General features: G+C 48.2%; 3 protein-coding genes across 3 annotated transcripts; 1 reads left to right on the forward strand and 2 right to left on the reverse strand.

Annotated features, from left to right (window-relative positions):
* Positions 1-5: 5 nt before the first annotated feature.
* LOC131259950 (uncharacterized) lies at positions 6-4,873 on the forward strand. Its single transcript, XM_058261566.1, has 4 exons — positions 6-287; positions 351-4,189; positions 4,251-4,478; positions 4,547-4,873. Exons 1-4 carry the CDS (start codon positions 74-76, stop codon positions 4,625-4,627), a joined length of 4,362 nt encoding a protein of 1,453 aa, XP_058117549.1. The 5' UTR covers positions 6-73; the 3' UTR covers positions 4,628-4,873.
* A 175-nt stretch (positions 4,874-5,048) lies between these two features.
* LOC131259949 (ankyrin repeat domain-containing protein 50) lies at positions 5,049-27,656 on the reverse strand. The gene is made up of 9 exons (XM_058261565.1): positions 27,573-27,656; positions 26,068-26,614; positions 11,689-16,385; positions 10,157-11,510; positions 9,786-10,091; positions 9,405-9,712; positions 9,040-9,223; positions 7,732-8,041; positions 5,049-7,637 (listed from the first exon to the last, which is right to left on the reverse strand). Exons 3-9 carry the CDS (start codon positions 15,760-15,762, stop codon positions 7,448-7,450), a joined length of 6,726 nt encoding a protein of 2,241 aa, XP_058117548.1. The 5' UTR covers positions 15,763-16,385; positions 26,068-26,614; positions 27,573-27,656; the 3' UTR covers positions 5,049-7,447.
* On the reverse strand, positions 8,109-8,730 carry LOC131259952 (ATP synthase subunit delta, mitochondrial-like). Its single transcript, XM_058261567.1, has one exon. The coding sequence runs from the start codon at positions 8,653-8,655 to the stop codon at positions 8,173-8,175; it is 483 nt and encodes a 160-aa protein (XP_058117550.1). The 5' UTR covers positions 8,656-8,730; the 3' UTR covers positions 8,109-8,172.
* Positions 27,657-27,979: the final 323 nt, after the last annotated feature.

Below are 27,979 nucleotides of genomic sequence, written 5' to 3' on the forward strand. Positions count from 1 at the left end.
TGCAAAGCGAAATCTAGCGACGCGCAATCGCCCGCGTTTGTTTAATACGTGTTGACGTTTGTTGGCTTCAAAAATGCCGCCAACGACAACAAGAAACGGGGTTGGGCTCCGTCCGAGACGAGCATCCCGGATCGATTATGCATCGTTGAATTCGGTAGGAGAAATTCTGATTCGGCAAGATACAACAACGACGAAAACAAACGCGGACTTCGTTACTGAAATTGTCCCATGCAGCGTACTCCTAAAAAAACTTACTTGTTCCGAGCTCGACAGTTACGGTTGTACAGGTAATTGAAGTTCAGTATTAATTTGCTCAACAAACTCTTTGATATCAACACTTTGAATTGTAGGTCTCACTGGCATTAATCCATCAAAAACTGGAACATCAGTTACCAATAAAGGAAGCAAAACGATAACCAGAAGCAACGTGTCCCTGTCGGAACGTTTCAGTAACGTTACAAGGCGGACTAAAGCTAGACGTACTGAAAACCTACCGGCAGTGAAGCAAAATGAGACTGCAAAACCACGTCATACCATCAGCATTGTCGACTGTTCGATCATTTCGCTAGACGGAAGCACTAACGATAGCAGAATGGCCCTAAAATCACAAAATTTACCAAGTCCAAAACTAACACGTCGCAGAGCGAGTCTTACAAAAACTGGTGCCATGGAACCGCAAACGAAAGCGACCGAAATGTCGACAGAAAACTTTCAGACGAGTCGCTCCGCATCGAAGCGCAAACAAGAATCCTCTGTTCCGGACACGGGCGTATCCCCACCGAAGAAAGTCCTAGAAGATCACGTATCGATTGTGGAAATATCGATAGATCGAGAGGAGGGAACCGCCCAAGAAATAATAGAGCACCCGACCGAAGCAACAGCATCAACAAGCACGGCGCAAATCAAAAGTCTCCCGAAGCCGGACGGCAATGCTTCGAAAAAGTTGCCAATTGAGCCGTTCAAAGACCTCATTGTATCCGTAAAACGCGTTGGACCCGCCATGACAGAGGCCGAACTCAGAAGTCTGAAGTATTATGATCCAGATTCGGCCAAGGGTGCAATAAATGATGATCACCGACGGAGTGCTCTGGGTGAGGACCGTAAAACGATCGGGCAAAAGAAACGTTCAAATCGCATAACGTTTGCCAACAAACCCCAAAATGTTATCGCTAGTCCAATCGCTGAGGATCCAGAACCCGATAGTCCCAAACTTGACAACAATCGAACGATTAGCGGCCAGAGACGACGGTCGATCCGTTTATCGTTGTCTGCTAAACTGACACCGAACGACCGGGTGATTGATATTTCCAGTTCGCTTCCGGGCGACCCGGAACCCGCCGGTTCCAAATTTGACGAAAATTGGAAGCTGTTCGAACAGAAGCACCGATCGAGCCGCCCATCGTTACCCACCCAATCAAAGGCGACCAACCGGCCGATAATTATATCTAGCCCTATTGCGGAGGATCCGGAGCCCATCATCCTCGAACCGCCGATCCTAACGGAAATCCAAACCCAACCGCTTGGTACTGAGGAAAATCACAAGAATGTCTTACCGAAACGGCGTCAATCCCGTTCGTCAATGTCCACCGGATCACAAATCTTTATCTCCGACCTAATCACCGAGGATCCGGAACCCGCAAATTCCGAACAGTCAATGGAAATGGACTCAAATTCAAATAAACACAGTGCTGAAGACAACAGCGCGAAGCAGATCGAAATGAAACGGCGATCAAGCCGTTTATCTTTCTCCAACAGACCGAAATTGACGAACCAGCAGATAGTTATTTCCAGCCCGATTGCTGAAGAACCGATAAACCTCGATCTCGAAGTCACACAAATCGATGCAAGCCTGAATAGTCACAGTACCGACGGGACTCGGAACGTGATCGAACAGAAGCGGAGAGTATCCAGTCTATCGTTGGCAACGAAACCGCATATTATTGTTTCCGCCCCAATCGCTGAGAGCAGTGCTGCTACAGACCGATCAGAAACCGATACAAATGGGAATAGACTGCTTCCTCCGGCTGCTAAGAAAGTACAGAAGGTAAAACCATCTCGTTTGTCGTACGCAATCGAGGAAGAAGAGAACGGTGAGGATGTATACGAATTTCACTCCTGTAGTCAAACTAGTGAGACGCTGGGACAATCAAAGGTACGCAAAAAACCGGGTCGTAAACCGAAACCGAAGAACGATGCAACAAAACCAGTCAAGAAGCTGGCGAAGAAAAAGAAACCGTCCGGGACTAAAACTACCGTTTCATGGAAACCGGGCCATAACAATCCGTTCGGCTGCAATCGCAAGCAGTTGGCCAATGTGATCAAACATATCGGCGGTGGACCGGTCAAACCACCCGTAACGGTCGACTATGTGGTCAATTTAGAACTTCCAACGACACCCCATTCCACCGTGGACCGTGGACAGCAGCACAATCGAGACGAAATCATCGATTTGCCCTATCACGCAGCATCCGATCTTCCTAAACGGGTCCCAACTCATCCGACGGTAGAGAAGTTAAAGAAAGGTGCATCTCTTCAGCAACCGAAGACTTCTACACCAGTTATCAAACTGACCGAAGCGGCACCAACGCCACCGTCCAATCCAGTCTCTCCGTGGCGCCTGCAGGACGACCATATCATCCCCCGGACGTCCTACATGCCGCGGAACAAAGAAATGCTTCCCAGCTACGACAGTTTCTTCGTGGAGGAAAATAGCACCAGCGCACCTCTCAAACCGAAGGCTCCGGTTTCACTCGTCACGGAACGGCGCAAGCCGCCATCCGGAGCACGTAGTGTGCAAGTGAGCAAGAAGGATATACAAGAGGTGGAACGCATGCACCGTGGACTACTGGCAATAACGGAAATGAGCCAGAGGCTCATCACCTCGATGCGCCGTAATAAGGCCGTGCCTGGGCTGCAGAATTGCCCGGAGTACGAGGCGGATGTGAAGGAAGCGTGTGTCAAATTGAAGCAATGGTACAAAAGTTCGAAGAAAGATTTCCACCGCTCGGTACATATATTGAACAAAATTCAACGCGCCACCGACAACGACCAGATGGATTCGTGCCCTTCGCCGCTCACCACCGACCAGCAGCACACGCTGGAATGCTTTAATCAGAGCACCGATCGGTTTCGCACCATGATCGATGAGATGCAGGCGGCCATGAACGATTCGAACGTAGAGAATTGTTCCCCACCGTCGCCACCGAAGCAGGCGAAGTCGTCGTCGGTACAGCAACCGTCGCAGCAACCGTCGAAAGTATCGGACGTAATAATACTTCCGCAACGGCTGACGCATGGCCCAACAAGAAATCCGTTGATGCCGTTAAACTTTGTCCCGCTTCCGCAACGCACCAGTCCGCTGATATCTCCGTTAGCTGTGAACGATCGTGGTGTCGCTTCGCTGGCCAAGGAAAACGTGCCAGATTCCGCGGACAACAACATTCGCCGAAAGCTGCAGTACGAAAACACCAAGGAGAATGAGGAGGAAAAGGTCAAGGAGAAGCCGCCTGCCACGGAACCATTCGACAAGGACACGACCAAGCAGCGATCGGTTGATACGACAGTGTTGGATGACGTAAACCATTCCGCCAATGCGATCCTCGAGGTCGCGGCCTATGAAGTTGTGAGCGATAGCAATTCAAGCGCCGACACCTCCTGCAGCATCGATAATTTGTTTGGCTTTGACGAGGATGAACCCTCGCAAGGGTCGTCCACCCAGGTGACGCTACCGCTGCCAGCAAACATTTCGACCAAAACGCTGAAGCAAAGTCTGGCGAACGTACGACAGTTCATTCCCAAGCAACCCATCTTCCGCCGGCAGCCAAAACCTACGCCATCGACATCCGGCGGCCCAACACGGTTGCCGACGGTGAAGCTACGGGTGTTCGGTAGCCCAACCAAGCGACCATCGCATACGCTTCGCGAATTCGTTGCCTCAACACCGCGGGCAGAGTTGAGTCAGCTGGCCGCAACAGCAACCACACCTATCGCTGGAACATCGAAGAGCACCCAGCTGTTGCCGGTGGCAGCGACGCCCCAAGGGCAACAAGCTATCGCACTGGAAGCGCCGGATATTTCTGCCATCGAAAGCCTCAATACGACGGTGGCAGCAAAGCAGCATCCCAGCGACGGCAAAGAGCCGGAAGTGGTACTTTTCGATACACCCGAAGATTCCCACATTAACCGCTCGGTAAGTGGTGATGGGATCGAAACGCAAGACACTCGAAACTGTAACTTTCCCCCTTATCCAGGCACTTCATCGAACGTACACACGTGTTCCACGGCGTAGACGTAAGCGGAAGAACGTCTTCCTGGCCAATCTCGGCTTAGATGACGATGAAGATGATGAGGACGACGAAGGTGCGGCTGGTGATGATCCGGTACCGGGTGATTCCGATTCGGATGTCGGCAGCGGAAACACACGAAAGAGGAAGGATCGCACAAAGAAACCCCGACGCAAACCGAAGCCAGTGGAAGAGGTAAAACGAACTCTTTTGTGGCCTTGCTAGATGAAATTCCCTGACCAATTTGTCCTTGTTTGTTTCAGACCGCTGAGTTCAAACAATTTGTGGAGGAGTTCAACAGTATGTGCGAAGTGGTGGAACGGTTCCAGCCGATCATCGAGTGATGATCAACTGAGAAGTCGGTTAGATGTGTAAATATTCTTGAATTTTTTCCTATACAAACGTTATATTTTGCTATTAATATACGTCCTCGAAGGACAGATGCAAATTGTTATTCTCCTTTACCTTTTAAATGCATCCTCATATATGAAATACACGCAGTAATCACAACAATTGAATTCAGTTCGAAAAATTGTGCGATCGGATGAATGTTGATTAATAAAATTCCACGATTTTGATGTATTCCTTGATTTTTATGTTATTATTTTGCTACACCATTGATAACCGTTGTGCTAGTTAGGGAATCCTTCGAAGGATTATGCTATATTTTCAAAGCAAAGCAAAAGCAAAGAACTCTTCTGACGCAGTGGAAAGTTCGGATGGAAATCAATAAATTGAGCCACACGGAGCAGAGACAGATTACCCACATTCAGCAGTTTCTACTTCAGTTGTATCAAGTTTTATTCGTTTTACACTACTATCTCTTCTTTATAGATTCACTGTCAATTACATTGAAATAAAAGGAATTATTCACGTTTTATTACTATAACTATAGTGTTGCTTACCGAACGTCTTCCGCGTTCTACCTCTCTTCACACTCAACTTTGCACACCAGTACGGCGGAAGGGGGCAGGTAACCGAGAAAGGAATTAAAACAAAACAAAGTCTCGCTCCTAGACGTACTTACGAACGAAACGGATGAATAATAAATAATATATGGCTAGTACAGTACGACACACAAACACCGGAAGAGGATGTTTAAAAATCATTGCTTCTCATCTTTTCACACCTCAACGCCACGCGGCAACATACCGCGTCTTTTCCCGGTTAAATCACACTGGGGGCCCCCGTTTGGCCACGACCATTCCTCAACATCACGGCATCGAAAGGCACTCAAAAGCCATGATGTTGTAGGTTTCCATTCCCGATGTCTGCACATCCTTAAAATAGAGGAAAAACGACAACAGGTGAGAAAACCGAAACCACTGGAAGAAAAACTAGGTTTCCAGAGCATTGTGAAGACACCTGTGTCGGTTTCGTGCGGAATTGGCATTCCGGGTTTCGTTTGAAATAATTCTCGACTAGAATGAATAAGTATTTACTGTCCTTTCGCCGTTTCCCCCCTGCTACACGATACTTCTTTGAGTAAACCCTCTTCGACATTGAGCTTTGTTCGGCGTTGTACGACGATTGTTTGTGCATTCCCAAATAATGCCCCACTTACAACACGCCAACACGTGTTCAAATTAAGGATGTACACGGTCGTCCTCTCATCAAACATTCCCACCCATTATCTCATTACGTCCTGTATCATTGCGTATAACTATCGACTTGACCAACGCTTGTTTCATGTAAACCTGATTGTAATTGGGAGGATTTCAGGTTGTCCGTGTTCGCATCGGAACCGGGTACACATCTTTCGCGACATTAAACCTACTGGCAACGGTGAATTTTTTAATCGTGCGGATGTTTCATTGCGTGCACACTACGGCGCGTCAAGTGACGCGTAAGACTTACTACTATAATTTGTAATTTTTTCTTTGTGGTTTTGGGTTTCTAGTTCTTTCGTTCGGTGATTTGCAAACTTTTCGGGACGCTGATATAATAGATTGATTCAGTACCCGTTGATGCTTAGCTGATGCAATCCATCTTCTATACCTGGGACCGCACTGGCCATTCACTGAGGGGGCGGTAAATAACAACCGTGCTTGAGATTGAGAGGATTTTATGAAAATAAACCAGCGACACATATCTCATTCAAGGCCATTCATTTATCTACTATCCCTGGCGTGTGTAGGATACGTTACAAAAAGGAGGTGTACACAAAATATCGGAACTACTAGGCAGATTCGTAAGAAAACTAAACCAGATTGTCAAAGCAAAACAATACTCTTGTTTAGTGCGCTGTTTTCCTAAAACCAAAGAAAGTCTTCGAAAACAAAGCCACAGGTGGTTGAACTCGTGTAAAAAAAACTTTACAGAGCATCTTCATAAACGGACATTTAAAAAATAACCTACTGCTGTGTAAAAATATTCACATGATCAGGAAAACGTGTTCCCAACCCCAAAATTACTACATTTCCGTTTACGAAAAATATGAAATAGATATCGGAAATTCGCGTTTCCGCGGTTATTCTGCTCTAGTGTGCAACACAAACCAACACCCCGGCTACTGAGAATAGCACACACACACGCACACACACACTCTCACGCATGTCGATACACGTTGTCCAGGCAACTTCTTGCATCGAGGAAGCCATCGGATGAAATCGATACATTTCTTTGCATTGCTTTTTGTCCTCCCGTTTCATTTTGCTTCATTTCAACTGATCTCCTTGCAGAGTGTTTTGTGTTCCTGAATTCTACAACCGGCGATAATAAACTCTTACATTTATTTATATAGTTACCATATATTGGGTGTGTTCACAATAATGGCGCGTGTCCGCTTTGTTTTTGTTAATAATAAATGCCACACTATCATCACATACTGACCCAGTTAGGTACACACCATCGACCCGTTGCGGACCCCTTGAGAAGAAGGGATACCCAGGTCCAGTGGATGCTTTCAATCGTTGGATACAGCTCGTAAATTGTGTCATGATTTTGTTAAATCTTCCCATCGTTAGGCTCTCTCTTCAGCGTGAAAGATACTACTGTCCAAAAAGTCCTTTGACGGCATACGAAGTGTCCGTCGGTCATGCCTCTCACGCTGTCGGGTAACACCTTTCTTCTTCAAATTGATGAATAATCTCGTCGAAGTGCGTAGAAATCTTCCTGTGTTTTTTTATCCCTGTTTGTTTTTCCCTTGTCCAGCCGCCGAAGTATTACATTTGACTTTCCTTGCGCCACTGGAACGTCCCCGACTTGACGCCAATGCTGGACGAGCCCTGATTGTTGCCGCCACTCGAGAGCATGTTGTTGGTGCGTCGGATCAGCTGGGCCGCCGAATCGATCCGGTTGCGAATCAAACGCATGGCCGGATTTGTTGCAATTCCACTGCGTTTCGATGATTTACTGTAAAAAGGAAACCAAGCATCGCGAGAAAAGAAAACGTTAGAAAGTCACACTCGGTGAAGCCAACCACCCGCGCCCGGGAAATGGCACTTACCCTCCACCGCCAGCAGCTCCCGAACCGGATTGCTGTTGGCCTTCCTTCTGATTGTTGCCCAGAATGATGCGCATGTGGGTGTCCCGGGCGAAATGATTATCGTGCGGGTTCATAATCGTACTGTTGTTCGAGAGACTAATGTTCATCTCCTCGAACTGCTTGCCGAGCAGGGCCAGCGACGAGGGTGGTTGGTTTTGCCCAGGCGAACTGATTTCGCTGCTGGGCGAGTGCGGAGGCGTGGCGTACAACGGTGACATGCAGCCCAGATCGAACAGGTCAGCATCGTTGGGGTTCATGCGAATGTTAGATGCTGCGGGTAAGACAGACGGTTAGAGAAGGAATTTGTTAATTAACAAACAAAAACAAATTTGAAGACATTTAATTTACATTTATCATCTTTATTGACTAAATTGATTGCAGAACTGTAATTGGTGGACAAATTTATTCTGCCGCCTTAACGAGCGCTTCGGCAACTTCCACCGCAATGGCAGCTTCGGCACGATCCGCATCTCCTGAAGCGGACGAAAGCTGGTTCTGGCTGTTGGAAAGAATTTCCCGGCAAGCCGATGCATCCAGGTCCTCGACTGGATGAGCTTCCTCGGCGAGCACTTGCACGGAAGCGTCCTCGTTGACCGTAACGGTGCCGCTGGAAACGAAAATCTTTTTCACAGCGCCCTCGTTTTCGTAAACCGTCACCACTCCCGGCTTCAAGACGGCCAGAGTGGGTACATGTTTCGGCAGGATACCGAAGGCACCGCTGAAGGACGGCACATCGACTTGCCGGATGTTGGCACCATCGTAAAACACCTTGTTGGCGGCTGCCAGAGTGAACGCCATTTCGTCGGCATAGCCACGCGACTGGATCATACGCGTAGCTGGCCCAGAAACGCCGAAAAGGCGAGCACCACGTAACGCGAACGACATTTTCCTCCGGTACTGATTTTCGGTTTCCGCAAGATGTCTTCTCGGAAGAAAAATCAATCGGTGTAGAGGTGGATTGAAGAAATTATGCAAGCGGATAGAGATGGAACACATTACCTAGTTCCGGCTTCAGTTACGTAAAAGTAGCGGTACCTAGTTCCGGAGTCAGTTACATAAAAGTAACGGAACTGAGCAGGTCCATAAAAATTCAAACTTCCCAGTTCAACCGTTATTTTTGAGAACGAGAATACCAGTAATCTGCAGATAATTCATCAACTTCGATTGAAATAATTGTAAAAAATAAAACCAAACAAAATAAAACTCTCATTCGGAAACCTCCTCATAAAAGAATAGACAGTCGTTATGGAACTAGAAATATGGACTCACCTATGTTCGCTTGGTACTCCTCGACGTTCGGCAGTACCTGGGAATGTTTTTTGCTACCAAACTTGGCAACCGACGCCTGCTGTTGATGATGCGGCTGATGCTGCTGCTGGACAATGTGATGCGACTTGGAGTTATGATGGCGTGAATGTTTTTGCAGTTGCTGCGTGAACGACATCGGTGCCTGCTGCGACGGATTATATGATTATAGTAACGAACAATATGCATTTTTGGAAGGTTTTAAATGTAAAATTCATAAAGTTTTGGGTCAGTTGTCAACCCTCTCACAGCAAATCCCAATTCTTTCGGCATGTTTGAACACTAAAGGCTACAAACATCCCGGTCTAAAACACTGAACGAATACTAACCTCGTTACTGCTACCGGTCGATTGACTAGAGATGACACTCTTACGCTTCTGTAGGCTACTCGTGTCGGAGTGCATCGTGTTTTCGTAAAAGTTATTATTATTTTGCGTGGTCGAGCTGGTCGTGTTGGAGTTGGTTGAGGACGCATTCAGTATGGGCCCACCACCGCCCCCCGTGGGCATGAGCAAGCTTGGATTGTTCGGGTAACCGGACGACGGCGAAGGGTTGTGTATCGAACTGCACGGTGGAAGTTCGTCCGGTGATTTAAGATTCAAGTGAGGATGTATCATCTTGCCGCAGTCTAAATCATCTACAAGAGAAGCCAAAAAACAAAAATGATAAACAAAACGAATCTCTTTTTCGTAAGAGTCCAACATTCTTACTCTTTGTAAAGTTCTCCAAAATCCGCAGCACATTGTTGCGATTCGATTTCGCTGCCAACTTGATCGGCGTCCGCCCGCAGTGATCCGATTTGTACGGGTTAGCTCCGTACTTTAGCAGATAACTGACGCACTTCTCGTGTCCCTCCTGGGCAGAAATTCCTAGCGCCGTTGCGCCTTGCTTGCAGGCGTGATCCGGAACAGCACCGTAGTAAAGTAGCAGCTGCATCACCTCGTGGTTACCCTGCCAGGCACAGGAATGCAGAGGTGTTCTCGATTCCAAATCCATCGCATTCACATCGGCATTGCCTGGTAACGAAAAGGGGAATTCATTAGGTATGACAATAAAAAATGTGAGAACCCTTGCCACTTACCCAAAGTGATCAACAGTTTCACCATCTCCGCATGGCCCTGCCACGCGGCAACATGCAGTGCCGTTCTTCCCTCGCTATCCGGAATGTTCACGTCCGCATTGGAGTATTCGAGCAGGAACTTGACCGCTTTCAGCTTGTTCTCCAGCGCCAGAATGTACAGCGTTGTACGCGAGTCCGCGTCCTTCGAGTTGATGTCACACCCGTATTTCAGCAGCGTCTGGATACACTCGAAGTGTTCCTCCAGGCACGCCAGCCGGAAAGCGGTCTTGCCATCGTGCGCCCGCTGATCGATGCACGGCCGATGAATGTTAAGAATCGCTTCCATCACCGCATTGTGTCCCTCCTGGGCGGCCAAGTGAAGCGCAGCCTTGCCCTCGTTGTCGCACTCGTCAATTTTCGCGCCCGATTCCAGCAGCTGCACACAAATGTCCGCATAACCCTCGAACGCCGCATAGTGCAGCGGTGTCCAGCCCGCATTATCTCGGTGTGTTTCATCTAAACCCCGATCCAGCAGCTGGCGGACCGTTTCCAGGTTACCCTGTGCGGCCGCCACACTCAGCACGGTGCGTCCTTCCGAGTCCATACAGTCTATTCCACACCCCCAGAAGAGCAACAATTTTACTACGTTCGCATGGCCCGAGGTACAGGCGGCCCACAGCGGCGTCCGTCCCATGTTGTCGGCCATATCCGGATCGGCCCCGTTTTCGAGCAGCAGCTCACAGATTTCTGAGTTTCCCTCGAACGAGCTGACCAATAGCGGAGACATCCCCTCGTTATCCGTCTGGTCCGTGTTGGCACCGTACTCTAGCAGCGTCGAAATGACCCTGCTGTACCCGGAACTGCCACACAACGCCGCAACACACAGCGCATTTCGTCCGTCCAGATCGGTATGGTTGACGTCCGCACCGTTCTCCAGCAGAATCTCCACGATGTCATAGTGGCCCATGTAGGAGGCAGCGATCAACGATGTGCGTCCCTGCTTATCGATCGAGTTCACATTGGCACCGGCTTCAATCAGTATCTTCACAATGTCCTCGTTGCCACTCCAAGCCGCTGCACGTAGGGCCGTGCGTCCCTCCTTGTCGGCACGGTCAATGGCACAGACGCCGGTTTCGATGAGCAGTTTTACAACCTCCGTATGACCACCCCACGAAGCCGACCGTAGCGGAGTCCAACCGTCCCGATCGGCATGGTTCACGTCAATCATTCGATACCGGCCAGTACCGTCCCTCAGTGGTTGCTTGTACGTTAGCAGTAGCTTCACAATTTCCTGATGTCCATTGCGTGCGGCGATATTGAGGGCTGTTTGCCCATTGAGATCTTCTATTTCCAGGTCAATTGGATCCTTGCAAGCCTAGGAAAAGAAGAATAAAAATTATTGCATTGGAGCCTTGCTAAAGCCGTGGAAATCAAGTAATTATGTGTGAAACATGGTTCCTTATTCTTCTTTAAAATCATCCATTTTAATCACTTTCTTTGCTGATCATTCTTGTTATACACATCCCTACTGCCATGTTTGGTGTGATACTCACATTTAATGCCCGTTCCAGCAGCGTGTGGTTTCCTTCGTTCGCCAGAATGTGTATCAGCGCCTTACCCTTATGCATCTCCCCTTCGAAGATGTCGCACTGCACGCCACTTCCGACCCGATCGTTCTGTATGTCCGACTTGGAGTCCCCGAGCGCACTGCTCCCTCCGTCACCACCGGTCAGCGATGGTCCCGCACTGTACCGATGACGCGCCAGTCCCGATGCACCCGAAGCACCATCCCGTCCCACAGCACCACCCAGCATGGCGACATCGATCATACCTCCACCGACGCTACTGCTCCCGGCCAGGGTCCCGTTGCACTCGAGCTCAATATTGATCGACTTCTGCAGCTCCTGTTGGCAACTTTTCTCGCTCGAGATTAACAGTTCCGCTAGCTCCGAGTCGATGTTCTGCGAGCGATCGGACAGTACTGGCGAGTTGATCGCGGACGATTCACACGAAAGAGCCGTATCGGCGTTGTTGATGCCGGTCTCAATCAGCAGTTTCAGCACCTTACAGTCGGTCGGAAGGTTCGGTTTGAAGAAGTCACTCAGGAAGATCATAAAATCATCGCTCAGCTGACCGTTCAGGAACCGCTCCAGCATGTACTTGGTGCGCACGGACAGATTGATGTCGTTCCGGCACTCGTCCTCGCACATTGCACAGCAATTTAGCAGGTTGGTGTAGAAGCAGTCGGCCAGGTTTGATTTCGTTTCGAGCAGTATCAGCAACAGATCGAGATCGACATTCCGGCTCGTCAGGTACTCGCCCGTCTTGATCAGGTGGTACAGATAGAGCCGCAGTTTGTTCGGGCAAATCTGATCGGCCACGACCGTGTAGTACATCGATACCATCACGTGGCCCTCGTTGAGATCGCAGAGGAACTTCTTCGTGCTGAACTTCACGTCGATCAGCCAATCGCAGAAGGAATTGTGGAAGATGCGCAGGGCGCACGGGTTCGTCGGGCTGTACTCGACGATGTTGCGCATCAGCTCCAGCCGTCGCTCGAAGTCTTCCATCTCCAGCGTGTAATTGTGCGTCCGGAGGCAGTTGTAGATAAAGTACTTGTCCACGTAGCTATTGCACACCAGCAGCACGTTCAGGATCGGGCGTATCTTGTTGTATTGCTTCTTGTTGAAGGACTTCTGGCAGATGTACAGGTACAGCCCGTTCAGCGTGCACGGGATTAGCTTGATCTCGCGAAAGGTAAAAAAGTTCTCCCGGATCCCATTCAGCACCTTGTACAGATACAACAGGCAACCGTTCGACTTGATGTACAGCTGGTTCAGGCTCTCGATGATGTCTTTGGTCAGATTAATCCCCCGGAAGTCCGTGTTCAGCCGGTTGATGATATACTGCTGCACGTCCTTCACCACGTGCGACTTGCGCAGATCGTCCAGCGTGAGCTTCTTGAACCCGGTGAACAGTTTGGTGATGTTTTTATTCTGCTTCTTTGCCGTACACACCATAAACAACCACTTCGGCATCAGATGGATGTGGTTCGACAGCAGTTCCGCAATGTTTCGGCTCTTTGTCGCCTGCTTGCCCTTCAGCGTCGAGATAAGGTTCCCGTCCTGGATGTAGTTCTCGTCGATCGAATCGATCAGCAGTAGCAGAGCGCTCTTCGGGGGGCACAGTTCGAGCAGCGGAAACAGGATCGCTTTCTTAAAGCAATCGTCCGGATTCTTCTCGATGCTGTCCACGGTGAGTGACTCGAAAATGTCCGGATTGCTGAGCAACATCTCGTAGTACCCGTCCGCGATCACCTGCCGGCAGTTTTTCGACTTTGGTAGCGGTGGCGGGATACTCGTTTCCATCGGTTTCTCAACCGGTCGCGATGATTTCCTCGTCTCCGTGGCTTCCTCCCTAGAGCACCCCCCTGCTTCCGTTACCACCTTCCGCGGTTCAGTCACGGGTTCTTTCGTTTCACCTTCCGCTTCTTCGTCTTCCAGCTTGATGTCACTCATGTCCCCTTCGGCGATTGCTTCACCACCCCCTTCGAGAATGGTTTCTTCCTCGTTATCTTTTCTTGGCTGGTTCCCTTTATCCCGCTCCTCGTCCCCTTGCTTCTCTCCACTCGGGGACAGCACCTTCTTCGGGCTTCGAATTGTACTTCCGATGGCAATCGGAATCTTCGAAACTTTCGCCGGCCTCCCGGGGCTCATGGTGGATTTTTCCTCCCTCTCATCACCGTCCGCTTCCGTGGAGGGTTCCGTGCCACCACTTTTCGCCACCGGTGGTGGGTGCGTTTTGTACGGATAGGCCGGATGTTCCCGATCCCTACTCAAACTTTCCACCGGTTCCGATTGTTGGCGGGAAACTTTCTTACGACCACCCGAACCGGAACAAAGTTCCGCCACACGTTCGTTGATTTTCATTTCGGTTCGTATTGCTTCCTCCAGCTCGTTGTCGACCGCTTCGGACGGGTGGCCGTCCGCTTGCAGCTTGTGATTCGGTGCGCTGGCGGCTGCACTTTTCGACTCGCCTCCCTCTTCCGTAACCTTGAGCAGTTGCTGCTGATCCGCCTCCGGTAGACAGTCGTTGCTTGTGTTCACTAGCACTTCTTCGTTCGGTTCGACGGAACCCGCTCCGGAGAGGTTTGCCAATTCCTGTCCCATGCGAGTGTCCTGTGTTACAAAGCTCGAGTGGCTCAGTATCTGCAGAATGATGCTGCGGATGAACATGCTCAAACTGTGACACTCGGGATTCTGCGAGTTAACGAAGTAGCACGCCAGCAGACGCCGATTCAGCATACCCTTCGTGCCCGACGTACCCTCGATGATGTCATTGCAGATCGATGTCTTGCCCGAGCCGTTTGAGCCGAGCACCAGATACCCCAACGAGGGTGGTCCATTCTCTCCTCCCCGATGACCTGCTGTGGCGCCGGAGCCGTCCGGAGGAATTCCAGCCACAGTACCGCCCCCACCACTTGCCTGCCGGGCGAAGAAACCACCCGGACCCGGGACCGTTGGAGTGGACGTTGTGCCTCCTTCGGAAGCCAACCCTGCTCCACCATTCGGCGGTACCGGAGGAACGGGTTTTTTCGCGATCCTCTGCTCGAGACACATAGCGATCTTCTTCAACACCCATTCCCGGTTCAGATGAGCACTGATGATGGCCGTTTCGTTGGTTCCTCCGCCACCACCACCAAGATCGTTTCCAAAGGCGCCACCCCGCTTCACGCCCCGTTCCGTCTGCACCGCAGACAGTGGAGGTGCCGAGGGTTTCGGTACGACGCCGGCGCCTACCTCCACCATACCATCATCCGCCACCTGCTGCTCGTTGTCCTCCTGCGAGCGCTGCTCGACGGTGGCACTTCCAGGGAGTCCCCGGCCCCTATTGAGGTTTGTCAGCATCTCAAGCTTTTCGTTACACCTAGCCTCGAGCTCGTTGAGCGATTCGTTTATATCCACATCGAGATTGTTGTCCTCCTCCTCGCTAGCGAGCGTCTTGTATCCACTACCTCCCCCGGCACTACCTGCCCCCATCAGCGATATGTCCCTTGCCCCTCCACCGGGGTCATCTCCTTGTTGGTCACCAACCGAAACAGCTCCACTACCACTACCCCCATTGTTGTTCACATTCCGCTGCACTAAATCGGCAAAGTGTTCCTTTCGCGCGAGATAGGAAAAGTTCGAACTTTGGTACGTTTTGTGGAGCTCGATTTTCTTGTGCATCTGTGACGTATCCTTCAGAAAGTCTCGGATGCGTTTATCCTCCAGCTCGGCGTTGATGATCTTCGCATCGCGATCGGCGTCACCGGAAGATGGGGGAACTCCTCCTCCACCGGAACAACCGTTCCCGTTCTGCGTCCCACCGGCACCGTTGTTCAGAACCTTCGCGGGACGTTCGGATTTTTTCAACGGTGTCGCGTACAACATATCCTTACTGTTGAGCGCCAGGTTGTTCTGTACCTTGCCTGCCCCATTTTCCTCGCCACCTGCCACCGAGGAACGCAGCCGGCCTTCGCCACCGTCACCGGCGGCCGCCGATGCACGATGGTGTTGGTTACCGTTTCGCAGCAGTGCGTCGTCCGCATGACACGGTAGATTCTCGTAAATGTCATCCGTATTCATCTTCCAGCGTGGTGCACACGGCAAAGGGACTGTTCTTATTCGGAAACCGCGCTCAATACCATATCCCTTCCTGTTCTTTTTCGTTGATTCGCGCGACGGTTCCGACGGTTGCTTCTTTTCCGTTTTTTTCTTAGGCTAGAGTTTACTGTGCTATGACCCACGGTCGGTTGGTGTCAGTCTTCATTTCACGTGACGCTCAGACAGGCCGGTTACATCGCGACATCGATCCATCGCAAACATCGTGCAGCTTCTCCTCTATCCGAGTTCCGTTTCGCTAAAACTATGTACCCCGCTCGTCTCCTCCGGCCTAAGGAGGGCAAACGACACACGGTATACGTTCGATCCGATTCCTTTTGGGTTGGGTTGACGGGGGGGGAGTGCGGGGGGTTGATGTTACATAAAAGAGCGCGCCCGCTCACTATCCCACTTATTGCAGCAATGTTGGTGGCGTTTGAGCGAAGGGCGGAGACCCCGAATGCGCTTTTTGAGGGTAAACTCGCGGCGCGCCACCCGTCTGTGAGAATATCCGTGGCCGACACGGTTTCTGACGGCGGCTGCGAAACACCCCCAGCTCTACTACTCTAGCGGTTACGTGAGACGCCTGCTCCTCCGGTGGGGACAATCTAAAAATAGAGGTAGAGAAAAAGGAAAACATGAAAAGTCAAAAAACAAATTAACTAACGATTCTAGCTTTTGCATCATCGCGGAAGGGATCACAGTAGGGAAGGGAGGAGGCCTGAGCCGAAACAAGAGGGTAGGCAAGATGCTCGCATAACCAGTGTAGTACAAAAGATAGAAGAGCGTGCTCACGCTTGGCGGTGGCGGCCCAGCACGCACATCATCGGCTTGCATCGCCACATCATGTTGGACATTTATGTTTTCTATCACGGCTTCGAGAGCGGGCGCGGGCGCGGGTCGTGAGCAAGTGCTACCCGCAGTGCGAGTGTGGTGGAACGGTTTGGCCAACAAGACACAACGCCGAACGCCATGACGTCGTCCGCCTACCATCCGTGAGTGCAAGCAAATCGATACCCAAACATATTTCACTTTGGAAGTGGCAGGCAACCCGAAAACGCACCACTCTGGGTTACGCCATGCACGGAAAATAGCAGCACCGTGCGTTGGAATACACTTTTCGAACCATCCCCGATTGGATCACGCAATCCGATTCCAGCAACCCCTAGGGTACGACCCTTTTTTGGGTCTGAACGGAAAGGATCGAAAGCAAGGATCGATCAACGATTTCGGGTGAATAGCAATATTATTATTATTATTATTATGGGTGCTCTATTTTAAAACCGCACTCTCCGGTAAATGGGTAGTGGTCAGAAGATTTCCACAACCCCACGAGACTCGGGAGGCATGCGTCATACGGGTCGTACTGCCACATCATACTCGTGCACTTCCACCTCCCGGGCGGGTTTTGCGATCATTCATTTTACTTTACGGATCATACACTTTACTTTTTAGCCACCCTCCCCCGCCAACCCACGGTCCATATCCCGGGTGGATTCTGACCCTCGGATGATCTCATTTACCATGCGAGAGGGTGTGAGGGGTTGCGGAAGCGTGAACTATTCGGCCCATCTCAATCCGCATTAGAGCAAGCGTAGTTCACGGAGGAGGCTGTGACGACGGACACGGTCTTGAACGAACGTCAACCGAACGGTCGGATATTGACGTTTTGATAGTGAATCATAAACAAACAACCTCAATAGCAGCACGCAAACCCTTTTTTAAGATTGGAATCCCGAATCACACCGTCCGGAATAAATGTGAAACGTACGTCACAAGCAAACTGCCGTTTTCCGGTGAGTTTCATATACCAAAATACATCCTAAATATAACTGAATGAACAAAAAATATGGAACTGATCCTATCAAAACATTGCTCCTTTACACGTGCAAACTATAACGTTTCAGGAAAAAAGATGCACGCTATCTAAAGCTTAACGATGAAATGCCAATTCCAATGGCTGTTTTTCAATCAAATAAAAACGGATCCAAGACAATCAAGTTTAAACGAAATGCAAAAAAGTTACACCACAAACGATTAAAGCTAAACATGTTGCACTTATAAAATCGATAACCAAATAAACTTAGTCAAAAAATATACTCCTTAATCAAAACATTTTTAGAAATAAATCGTATATTTCTAAATACCATGCTCCATCATGTCAGTTCATTAAATCAATTAATAAAAAATCGTTCCACTCAACATAATACTCGAATCAGAAGATTTTTTTGACAGCAGGTTTTTCCTCCACCAATATAAATGATATGTTAAATAAAGGACTTCGTTTCAAAACAAGTAAACCCTTTATCCATTGAATTCTTCATCAATTTAATGATTTGAAATTTAATCTATAAATGGTCTTTATGTGATTGAAATGAACAAATATGTTCGGTTGTTCGCATCAGATCCATGTTATCTACTCTACTGTTTTCTTGCTATGCAATGACATATGAGACTAAATTAGTCACTGTGTACACTAATCGATCGAACAGCTGCTTATCGATTCTTGACAAAAAAGGCAAGTGATTCAGACCCAAATTAAGTGACAACTTTAATATAGGTTAATAAATAGAATAAAAACAGGGGTAAAAATAATGGAAAGAAAGAGATTCTTCTGCATGTTTGAAAAGGTTAATTTAATAGAACTTCTTGAGTAAACATTAAACAGTTACTAATCCATTTTTTAGCCAGTTTACCCAATCCAGCAACAAGCTTCAACGAGGGTATTTCGTCCCGGATCGATACCAAAAACGTCACTAACCCAAATATCGACGGCTCGATGTGGATGTTGTGATGCCCCGGTTGTTTTACAAACGCGTGCTTGGTGTTCTGGTTCTGCCCGCTACCACCGCACCCCCCCGGGGGGCTGGCCATAATCAACTCATTACGAAACCCATAAGCGATGGCCGGGATGAAGATGGGAAATTATTAACGGACCCGTGATGAAAAGTGTGCGCCAACACCAACAACCACACAACGAACGCAGCACAGCAGCGGCAGCGGCAGCACTTCCAAAAGGCCAACCAAGCGAAACAGTAACGGAGACGACGGCTCCGATCGCCTCCCCAACAAACCGCGACCGGTCCCGCGAGCTTCTCCCGCCTGGCGGAAAGATGATGTTCTAGAGCGGGTCTCAAAAGATACCCCACGGGTTCGGTGTGCTTCAGTTTGCTTATTTGTGGACTGTCGTCCCATCCCGTCAGCTGGAAAGTAAATTTAGACGTATATGTGTGCGCCGCCACAGGGGACGGGGGCTGGTGGGGCCAACAACTCCGAACGAAGATGGGGGGGAGGATGGTGATGGTGACCACATGTGGTGCGCTGCTGCTACTGCTGCCTGCCGGCGGCTCGTTCTAGCGGCTCTCAAAAAACCAGTCCACGGTTGGATGATGATTTGTGAAAGCGTGTCCAGCTGAGCCTCTATTGCCCTCCGGCGCGAGAAGACGGCACCGGGCTTCCTGGGCTTAGCGTTTGCATCTGAACAACCGGAGCGACGCAAGGCCAATACTTTGTATTATTTTTCCCACTGGCTTTAAGTATTTTCATACAACATGCTCGCGGGAGCACCGAAGCAACGGACCAGTGGCGATGGAAATAAACCGCTGTTGTGAAGGGCCAAGCGGGAAAACTTGACCAAGTGCCGAAGGGGACACCACGCCACGTTAATCCGAAGAAAGGCTTGAATCACACGCATTCGTTTTTGTTTTTCCTGCTCTTCATCCTAGTTACCATATGCGTTTCTGGTTGCCGCGGCAACCAGCTGTCACCTGTCACCGGCGAACGCCGAATGTTTGTTCCGTGTTCGACTTCCGCCCCTTTCAGTCGTTGGAAAAATATTGTTCGGGTCTCCATCTCGACCAAGACCACGCACGATGTGGCGGTCGGTTCGGGCAAAAATAAAACACCTATTAAGATAAATTAATATACGCCCACGTGGGGCCAACAAATCCCGGTACATTTCAAAACCAACTTCCAACGTCGTTTGTTTTCCCCCGCTCAAGTTCGTGCCCGCGGTCAAAGATCGAGCCGCCCAGCAACCTTAAAGATCAACGGGGATGCTAGCAGAAACAAAACAATATGTTCCCCCAACAGTTATCATCCCCCACCCCGACAACACCGCCTTCCCATGTGCGAATAACATTTCCCACACCGACTACCGGAAACCAAACCCTTTGCGAAAGGGGGCGCCGTGTCATCTTCAAGAAATTAGTTCTCGTTTGTAAAATTTACCAACTGCCAGAGTGCTCGCTATCTCGCCATATGCCCTAACCCTATGTGCACGATGCATGTAACGTGCGGGTCGATATGATGTGGTGCTTCCGCTTTGGCGGTATGAACTGACCCACTTTCTTGCCGGAACGATCGTGCTCCGGTTGTCGGATGGGAAGCGAGACCACTAAGACCTTTTGCTCTTCAATGAAGAATTACGGCGTTAGGTGCCCTTGTGTTGGCGCTGGCTTAATTTAACCCCAATTCGTACGAAACTATCAATTATCGGAGCATGGGGATTAGATAAAGATGTCTAGTTGCCCGAGAAATTGAATTGTGCGAACAAAAAATGAAAGGTTCATAAGAAGTAAAATAAAGCTTTGCAAAATCCTTTTTACTATTTATTTATACGTCTTACCCAGCTTCAATCCAGGATAAATGTTGTTTTATATGTTGTACTCGCACTAGATCTTATGAATTGCGCTCACACTGTTTTCTATTCTAAAATTATTAGTAAAATCCATTGTTTCTATATGGTGTTGGTTGTTTCGCTATTTTTCTGGTCGCAAAAAAGTTCTGTTTCCGATTCAGAGAACTAACCAATCATTTTATGTAATATTTAGATAGGATAAATAATTAGTTTACCTACTTAAAAGATGGACAAAAATGCCTGCTCAGAAGACTCGTGTACAAATATCACAAAAATGGTGGGGCAAGTGAAAGCAAGACATTTTTAAATCGTTTCTTTAGTGTTATAATTAGTTTATACCCGTTTATCATTCGCAAAACAACACAAAAAAATCTTTAATGAGCGTTCTTATGGAAACGCACATTGATGCAAAGGCGGCCAAAAGTAAAGATATAGGGGAATTTGTCTTCCCTCTTTTTCTGTTAGAAGAAGGACAAACAAGCTGGCAACATAAAATATCTGCTTTTAATTTGAAGAAAGACAGCTAAATGCCACTCTTAGTTTTTTAATTAACAACTTTAAGGACAAATTTATTCGGAATTGTTTGAAAAAAATTAAAACATAGAAACAAGTGTGACTAAACATGACCGTGAACGAGAATGACACGCGTGTGCGCAGCGAACACACACGAGGAAGCAAATCTGGTTTAATATTTATGTTTCGATTTGTTTTTAAATGCTATTTCCAAACCCCAGGGCGATGGTGATGACATCTACAGCAACAAGAAAACATACAACATCGCACGAAAAAAGAAAAAAACCGTCTGTAGGAGATGAGAAACGGGAGTTTTGTTTTGATATGTTTTTTAAAATATTATAAGATCAAAGTTTTTTAGCCATTTGCTGCTGGCTGGTGGGTTTGGTGCAAGGATGGTAAAATGATCTCATCGGAATCACACGCACTATCGCCATCCGCCAATTGTTAGGAATGCGAGGAACGAGACTTGACACCGATAATCGGAGCCATGTTTTCTTCTTCGTTTTTTTTTTTTTGCCAACTAGCACCACCGAAAGTTTCTTGGCCAAGGTTCTCCCATGGTTAGATTACAGGGATCGAACAAAAGAAATGTTCTTACGCTGTATCAGCTTCCATGGCGCAGAACCGCGGATCGGTACTACGCCCAGTTTTTACTGTTCTTTTTTGTTTCACTCCAGTGCAAAGGTAACGTCTAGAAGCGTCCCTTTCATGATAGATTATGCAAGCAGAAAACTTCTCGACGATAGACGATTGTGGATGGCCGGAACAAGGTACCAACTTGAGAGCCTAGCACCGACCACCGTTCCGTTCCGGTCTCACTATTTTGACGAACAAGTTGAACAACAATCTACCACACGCGTACATAACGATGTGTTGTTTGTTCCGAAAAACATTGGGACTCCTCACTCCCCAGTGCGGTACGGCTTTAATGAGGAAAATCCAAACATGTGTGAATCACGAGAGCATTTCACACTTCGGTCAGGTTCAGGTTCAGACAAAACACACCAACCAAGGCAACCGTTTTTATGTTTTCCTCATTGTTCCCCGACACCGTTTCATAAGCCACACACAAACGCACACACTCACACCCTCATGCCAGAGGACTTTGCTCTGACAGCTTCGTTCGCCCTGGAATGGTGGAGAGGCCCGTTCCTGTTTTAACGGTTACCCTGCTCGTGTCCGGCAGCTGTTGAAGAAACCAGTTCAATTAGTAGCACTTTGCACCAGACCCGGTTGACCCTCAGGAGCGTCTCGCTCGTGTGAAGGGCACCAAGGGAAAAGGGCCCGTTCGCCTGTGGGGCGCCGCACTGGAATGTTCTGTCCCATCATCCAACGATGCAAAACATAACACCATCCTCTCCGACAGCAATGCACATGTACATGGTTATTTCCGTTTGCTCCATTGTATTTTAAAGCGCTAAAAACACCAAAGATATCCACCAGCTTCGCGAATCACGCAAGTGACTGTTGTTCACCGAAAAAAGAACTTCCTTGTTGTCACATCGATGGAAAAAAAGTCTCAACTGATCAGGAAACGAATTTTTGAACGAGGATGTTGAACATGCGGGCCCTGGAAGAAGCATACTTCGATCCAACGACGTCATTGGAGGGTATCGTCTATCCAAGTAAACCACCATCATGTACGAAAAATGCTTCCCTTTCCGGCCCCGTTTGCCATGCAGGTTTGCGAGTTGCGACGATGACATCAGAGCATCGTAGGGGAAGACGGTTGTGGGACTCGTTTCGACGAGAAATGTTGCAAAAATCGATTTCACCCAACTGCACTGCCCACCAAAGTGATGGGATGGTGAAGGTTTTTCGGTTACCTTCACGACGCCTTCGAACTTAAAATGCTTCCTTCGCAACCAATTCCAACGCCTACCGTTTACTATGGAGCACGCACATGTTTTCTTGAGATGCACCTTTTACTTTCAGAGGGTGAATTCAACCACGAAGGGGCATAAAACACACACACACACACACTTCACTGCTCGACGGTTGACCCATGGCTCAGTCGTTCCACATCCAAATCGTAGCTCGGAATGCTTTATCTCTAATCGCACATTAGATGTACGGGATTTTTATCACACTCCGCATGGATGGACCGCACACACCATAGTCGCGAAGTGGAGAAAAATCGATCGGCTGACGAGCGGAAAGAAACCAAGGGAAAAAAAACCTGCACATGGAAAACCAGACCGAACCTGGCGAAACCAGGCAGAAACGACGGGCTTACTGTAGGCGGACGCAGAAGATGAACTTTGCTCACCGTTTATTGTGGGGATAGCGTGAACTCCGACCTTTCACTATTTGCTACAACTAGTCCAGGGGCTGTTAGACATATTCTAGAGAAACCGCGTGGGAACGAAGCAGGATCGTTCTGCCTTCAGCTGACCGACCAGAGTACCACGCAAGACTGATGGCTTTCGCCTACGGATTTTCCTAAATTTCGCAAGGATGTTTCGGGAGAAGCTGAAACAACTAGAACAACAAAGCATTAAACCGCGAGACAGGAAGATGAGCGCGGTTAGTAATTGAGAGAATCAAAGTGTGCGAATATCCTCTCGGAAGCTCGGAGAGGTTAGAGCGACAACACAACGAGAGCCTTGATCGTTGGAGGAAAACATGCCATGCGAATGTGAGAGCCAGGACGAGTGAGATTTTTTTTGCTTCTCGGGAAAATTACTTTGACAATTGTAAATCACAGCACCGTGTGCGTGTGCTAGTTAGCAGAAAGTCGGAAAACGAGAGACCCACTAGAAACGTGTGGTGCAAGACAGACAGTAAAGCGAAACACGCACTTTTAGTAGTACGCTAAAAGAGAAACAACCAAAACATCAGCAAGAGATCAAAAAGTGCTTCTGTAAAGCTGTTTTCCCGTTTCCCTCGAAATTGTGACATCTGAAAGTTCTGTCAGATTCAGTTGGGTTTTCCTCCGTCGTTCGCCTGCTGGCCATCACAGCGGTCACACTGACGTGTCATGTCTAAATTTCCCAGTAGCATAGGGGTTGTCCGCAGAATGCAATAACATTTCCGGCAATTCCGTCACAACGACGGTGTGCACCAACATCCGTCAGTTCTAGTAAATAAATGAACCGATATGAACTGATAAAAAAGTCAAACATAAAACATGGATCTTTATTCGTTAACAATAAATTTAAGAAATATGCAACGGAACGAATTGAACAGATAAAAAAACATGTTACTTTGGCTGTTTTCTGGAAGAAAAGCAGAATTATCAAAAGAAGAAGGATACATCATTGGTGTAATAATTTCACCCAATAATCAATTTTTGTGGTTCACATTATGCATTTTCAAATGCAGAAATAATCCAAACGAAGACACGTTAGACCACACAGAACGGTTGGTAACGTGTTTCAGTTTTAGACACGATTTTTATCCGTGAAAACGTAAATCATGACCAGCGTGTGTTGGCTAGCGGACAACACTATTGTTACTGTCGAGAAGTGTGCAAGGTTTGGAGATGAAAATGTTTGTTTTTGGGGTTTAAAGCCCACTCTTTACTTTAAGATAACTGCTTGATTACGTAATGTCGCTGGCCTCCAAGCCGTTAAGTGTTTACTAGAAATTTATCCCAGAACGGTCAATCTTCCGGGACACGGGGTTCAATGCCTTTCTAGGAGTTACAAATAACACCATCAGGAAAATGCTCCATGAGCTCTTCAGTTATGCTCGAACTGGAAAATTTGGTTTTCTAAAAAACAATACAACAAATGATTTCGGAAATGTATTCAGTTATTTTCAAATGTCACAACAAATGCAAATACTTTGTTGCTACTAATCGGAGAACCGGTAAACTGTCTGAGAAGGTCATGTAATAATCAGTGCTTATCGTTCAAAATTAGCTAAGTTGAATGTTTTTCAGAATATTACTGAAAGACAAAACTTAAAAAAAAACATTAATATTATTCTTTAGTTTAAAACCTTCCATTTCGATAGAAATAAATGTTTAATGCCTTTTCTGACGCCTAGTTGCTTACACAACACACATCAATTCGTCATATTGCTTCTGTTGAACCAAGACACGGTGCTTATCATTCAAAGCGTTTCTAACTACACAGGGCTGTATGAAACGTTCATATTGAGACGTTTGCCGCATGATGAATAATCAAGCGAACGGCAAATTGACCGTCGAGTAACCGTTTGCTTTCTTCCCATCCCATTAACTACGCTCACAGCATCCGTTCGCATTCCACATTTGATTAACTCATCCAATTGAATCCTAATAGAACTGGGTCTTATCTTCGTGAGTCACACTTTCCATTGGCCGCAACAGCAACCACATATCCACACGCAGTTGCGTTCTACTGGGTGTTAACTGTCCAATTGAGCAGGGTAATAAGATTATGAGTATGATCTGTGCAACCTCTATTCCATCGATCGATCGAGATGCGTGTAAAAAGAGCAAGGCTGTCAGGTTACATGTGAAGAGAGCAATAAAAAGCACTCCACACAAAAATATCGCTGAAATTTAAATCATCAACAATCGACCACGTGCTCCTCCAGGAACGGGTTCACCCAGCTGCGGATATTTGTGGCCTTGGGAGCACCAACCGCGTTGTGGCCAGTACGTTGTTGCAAGTACTCTCCCTTGCTGATTACACCTTCTTTTTTTTTTTTGAAGCGAACGACCCTGCAATGGCCCTCCGAAAGGCAGCCCCGGTACAGTCTATCCGCCGAATATAATCGGTCCGGCGTTATCGATTTTTGCTTTCCGCTCAAATGTCATTACCATGCACCGGATACCATCGACAGGCGGCGCCCTTGTCGTGCCCGGTTATAAGGCATCCCTACCCGAATGGCTTTGGTGTTTCCCCCCCAGCCTGGTCGTAAAAATCCGGCACAAGTACGACGCTCCCATTAAGTCAATGCCGGCACCGTACCCTTTCCTTCTGTGGCAACTGGATGGTGTGTGGAATGCTGTGGATTGGAGGCGCAATGAAGAAAAAACTAAACAGCCCGTGCGCGGTTTTAAGAAGAACCGTTCCTGCATGTATCGATACTTACCAACCTCCGGCCAGTCCCCGGCTTGGAGGGTTGTTCTGGTTGTTTCCCCTCGAGGGGTTTCTTTTTAAAAAGGTGTTACAAATTTGCATTCGCATAATTCAACTCACCCATAGATGGTGGTGCATGGGCCATGGACACCCCTCGTGTGCTGGGCGGTGAATTTGGTGGACGATATCTTATTCCGTGTGTCTTGTTCTCCCTCTTTTCGCTGTGTCCTTCTATAACGGGGCGGCCCTTTCGTACCGGTACGCTCGGTCGTTGTGCGCCTTTCCGGCGTGTGCTGCACCCGTGCAAGATGCGTTAAACGTTCCTTCTAAGGGGGTGTCGCGTTGGGCGGGTGAGGTTCCGGTCTGGTGGAAGCTTCCCCGGCCCGGATCGAGATCGGATCGAAACGTCTGAGGCACGTTTTGTCGGTGTTTCCTATTGCGAACCCGTCCCCAAGCGTAATTGCTTTGTTGCGTTTCCGTTTCCTTTCTCGATAAACTGCGGCACACACTTCTGCTCCGAGTGCACTTGTATATTTTAGCACACAGAAACACACACACGCACGCAAACACAGGTGGGAGAAGTGGATCGTTTTTTTTTCAAACTTTTCCTAACACGCTCAGCAAGGGAGTTTGATTGGAAAACCCATCAATCAGGTACTCACTGAATCTGGAAAATGGAATGAAATAAAAAACATACGCACACTACACATTAGAAAACAATAATTTGTTTTTAAGATTAGCATCAAGGCCCTCGAAACACGATCGATAATAAAACCGCAGCACCACCCGACATTTTCTAACAAACATTCTACATCCTACGGCGAGGGGCCAAGGAGGCGCTGTGAGAATGACTGCGGCAACCACACATTGAAAGGCCAATACTACCACCACACAACACAACCCTCGACCGACGGTACACTTCGGGACACTTGCACCGAAAACGGGCGTTTTCGACAGGACGCCTCGCTGGGAACACTTTTTGGCACGGCTTACCATGTGCGTCGCGCCGAAAAACATTCGTCCAACCCCCGGCCTAGTTCTTTTCCTGCTAGCTCGCTAGACTATTAGAGCACACGGCAGTATAGTATTGCTGCTGGAGCGGCACAAGATTCGCATTTCACGTCACTTTCCGACACAGAACCGCCAGTCAGCCCACACGGGGTTGACGCCAAGGAAGAAAACAAATCTTCCCGTCGTGGATACAAACGCCTTGCGGTTCCACACCACACACTAGCACGCACGCGCGCCTATTTACACACACACACACCAGCCACCCTGGGCGGGGGGTGGTTGGGGAACGTTTAACTACCTTCTCGCTCACTCCACCGCAGTGTGTTATAAGTGCATCTCTTTCGCGCTTCGGACGCACTTTCTTCTTCGTACCGAAACATGAACACAACAACACAAACATAAAAGATGCAATTTATGCTCGACGCTCTAAACTCGCGCTTTTCCCTCTCGCACCGATGGGGTTCCGCTAGGCATCATCATCATTCGTCCTGCTTTCTTTTCTTGAACTCCAGCGAGCTCTTCGGGGTTAGTAAATCGATGTTTGGCAAGAAAATTCGAATCAATGACAATCCATCCCTTTCCTTATTGCGTATGAAAAGTGGTTTACCACGTACCAAGTTGTAATCGATGGCAAAACGAAGATCACGACACTGTACGATATTTAACCACACACCTGCTAAAAACACACAGGAACTCCGGCGCCGACGAGAACACAACGGCGTCTGATTTTGCGACCGTCGACCGCTTGAAAACAAGAGGTGCACATGCATCAAGGTTGCATCATTCATGTAAATTGACGTTCTGCCTTTTGACAGTTTTAATTCAACACATATGGCATTTTATATACCTTACGTCCAGATGGCGCTACAACTTTCTACGATCTCCCGTGCGTAGCAAAATTGATTTTGCAAAATTAAAAAATTCAACATTATCATCAATCTTTTTCTCATTGACTACTTCATAAGTTCTTGTAGCCGAGATGACATAGCCTTTTTAATTATATCAACTTTGCAGCAACGCT

The sequence above is a fragment of the Anopheles coustani genome, chromosome 3, assembly GCF_943734705.1.
Source record: "Anopheles coustani chromosome 3, idAnoCousDA_361_x.2, whole genome shotgun sequence".
In the NCBI taxonomy this organism is placed as follows: Eukaryota; Metazoa; Arthropoda; class Insecta; order Diptera; family Culicidae; genus Anopheles; species Anopheles coustani.

Excerpts from the sequence above, each read along its gene's own strand:
- LOC131259949 (XM_058261565.1), bottom strand. The coding sequence starts at position 15,762 with ATGAATACGGATGACATTTACGAGAATCTACCGTGTCATGCGGACGAC. Across the intron at positions 10,092-10,156 it reads GAAACTGTTGATCACTTTGG|GCAATGCCGATGTGAATGCG; the intron begins GTAAGTGGCAAG and ends TTTCGTTACCAG. Across the intron at positions 9,224-9,404 it reads CGACCGGTAGCAGTAACGAG|CAGGCACCGATGTCGTTCAC; the intron begins GTTAGTATTCGT and ends AATCCGTCGCAG.
- LOC131259952 (XM_058261567.1), bottom strand. The coding sequence starts at position 8,655 with ATGTCGTTCGCGTTACGTGGTGCTCGCCTTTTCGGCGTTTCTGGGCCA.
- LOC131259950 (XM_058261566.1), top strand. The coding sequence starts at position 74 with ATGCCGCCAACGACAACAAGAAACGGGGTTGGGCTCCGTCCGAGACGA. Across the intron at positions 288-350 it reads CGACAGTTACGGTTGTACAG|GTCTCACTGGCATTAATCCA; the intron begins GTAATTGAAGTT and ends TTTGAATTGTAG. Across the intron at positions 4,479-4,546 it reads AACCGAAGCCAGTGGAAGAG|ACCGCTGAGTTCAAACAATT; the intron begins GTAAAACGAACT and ends TGTTTGTTTCAG.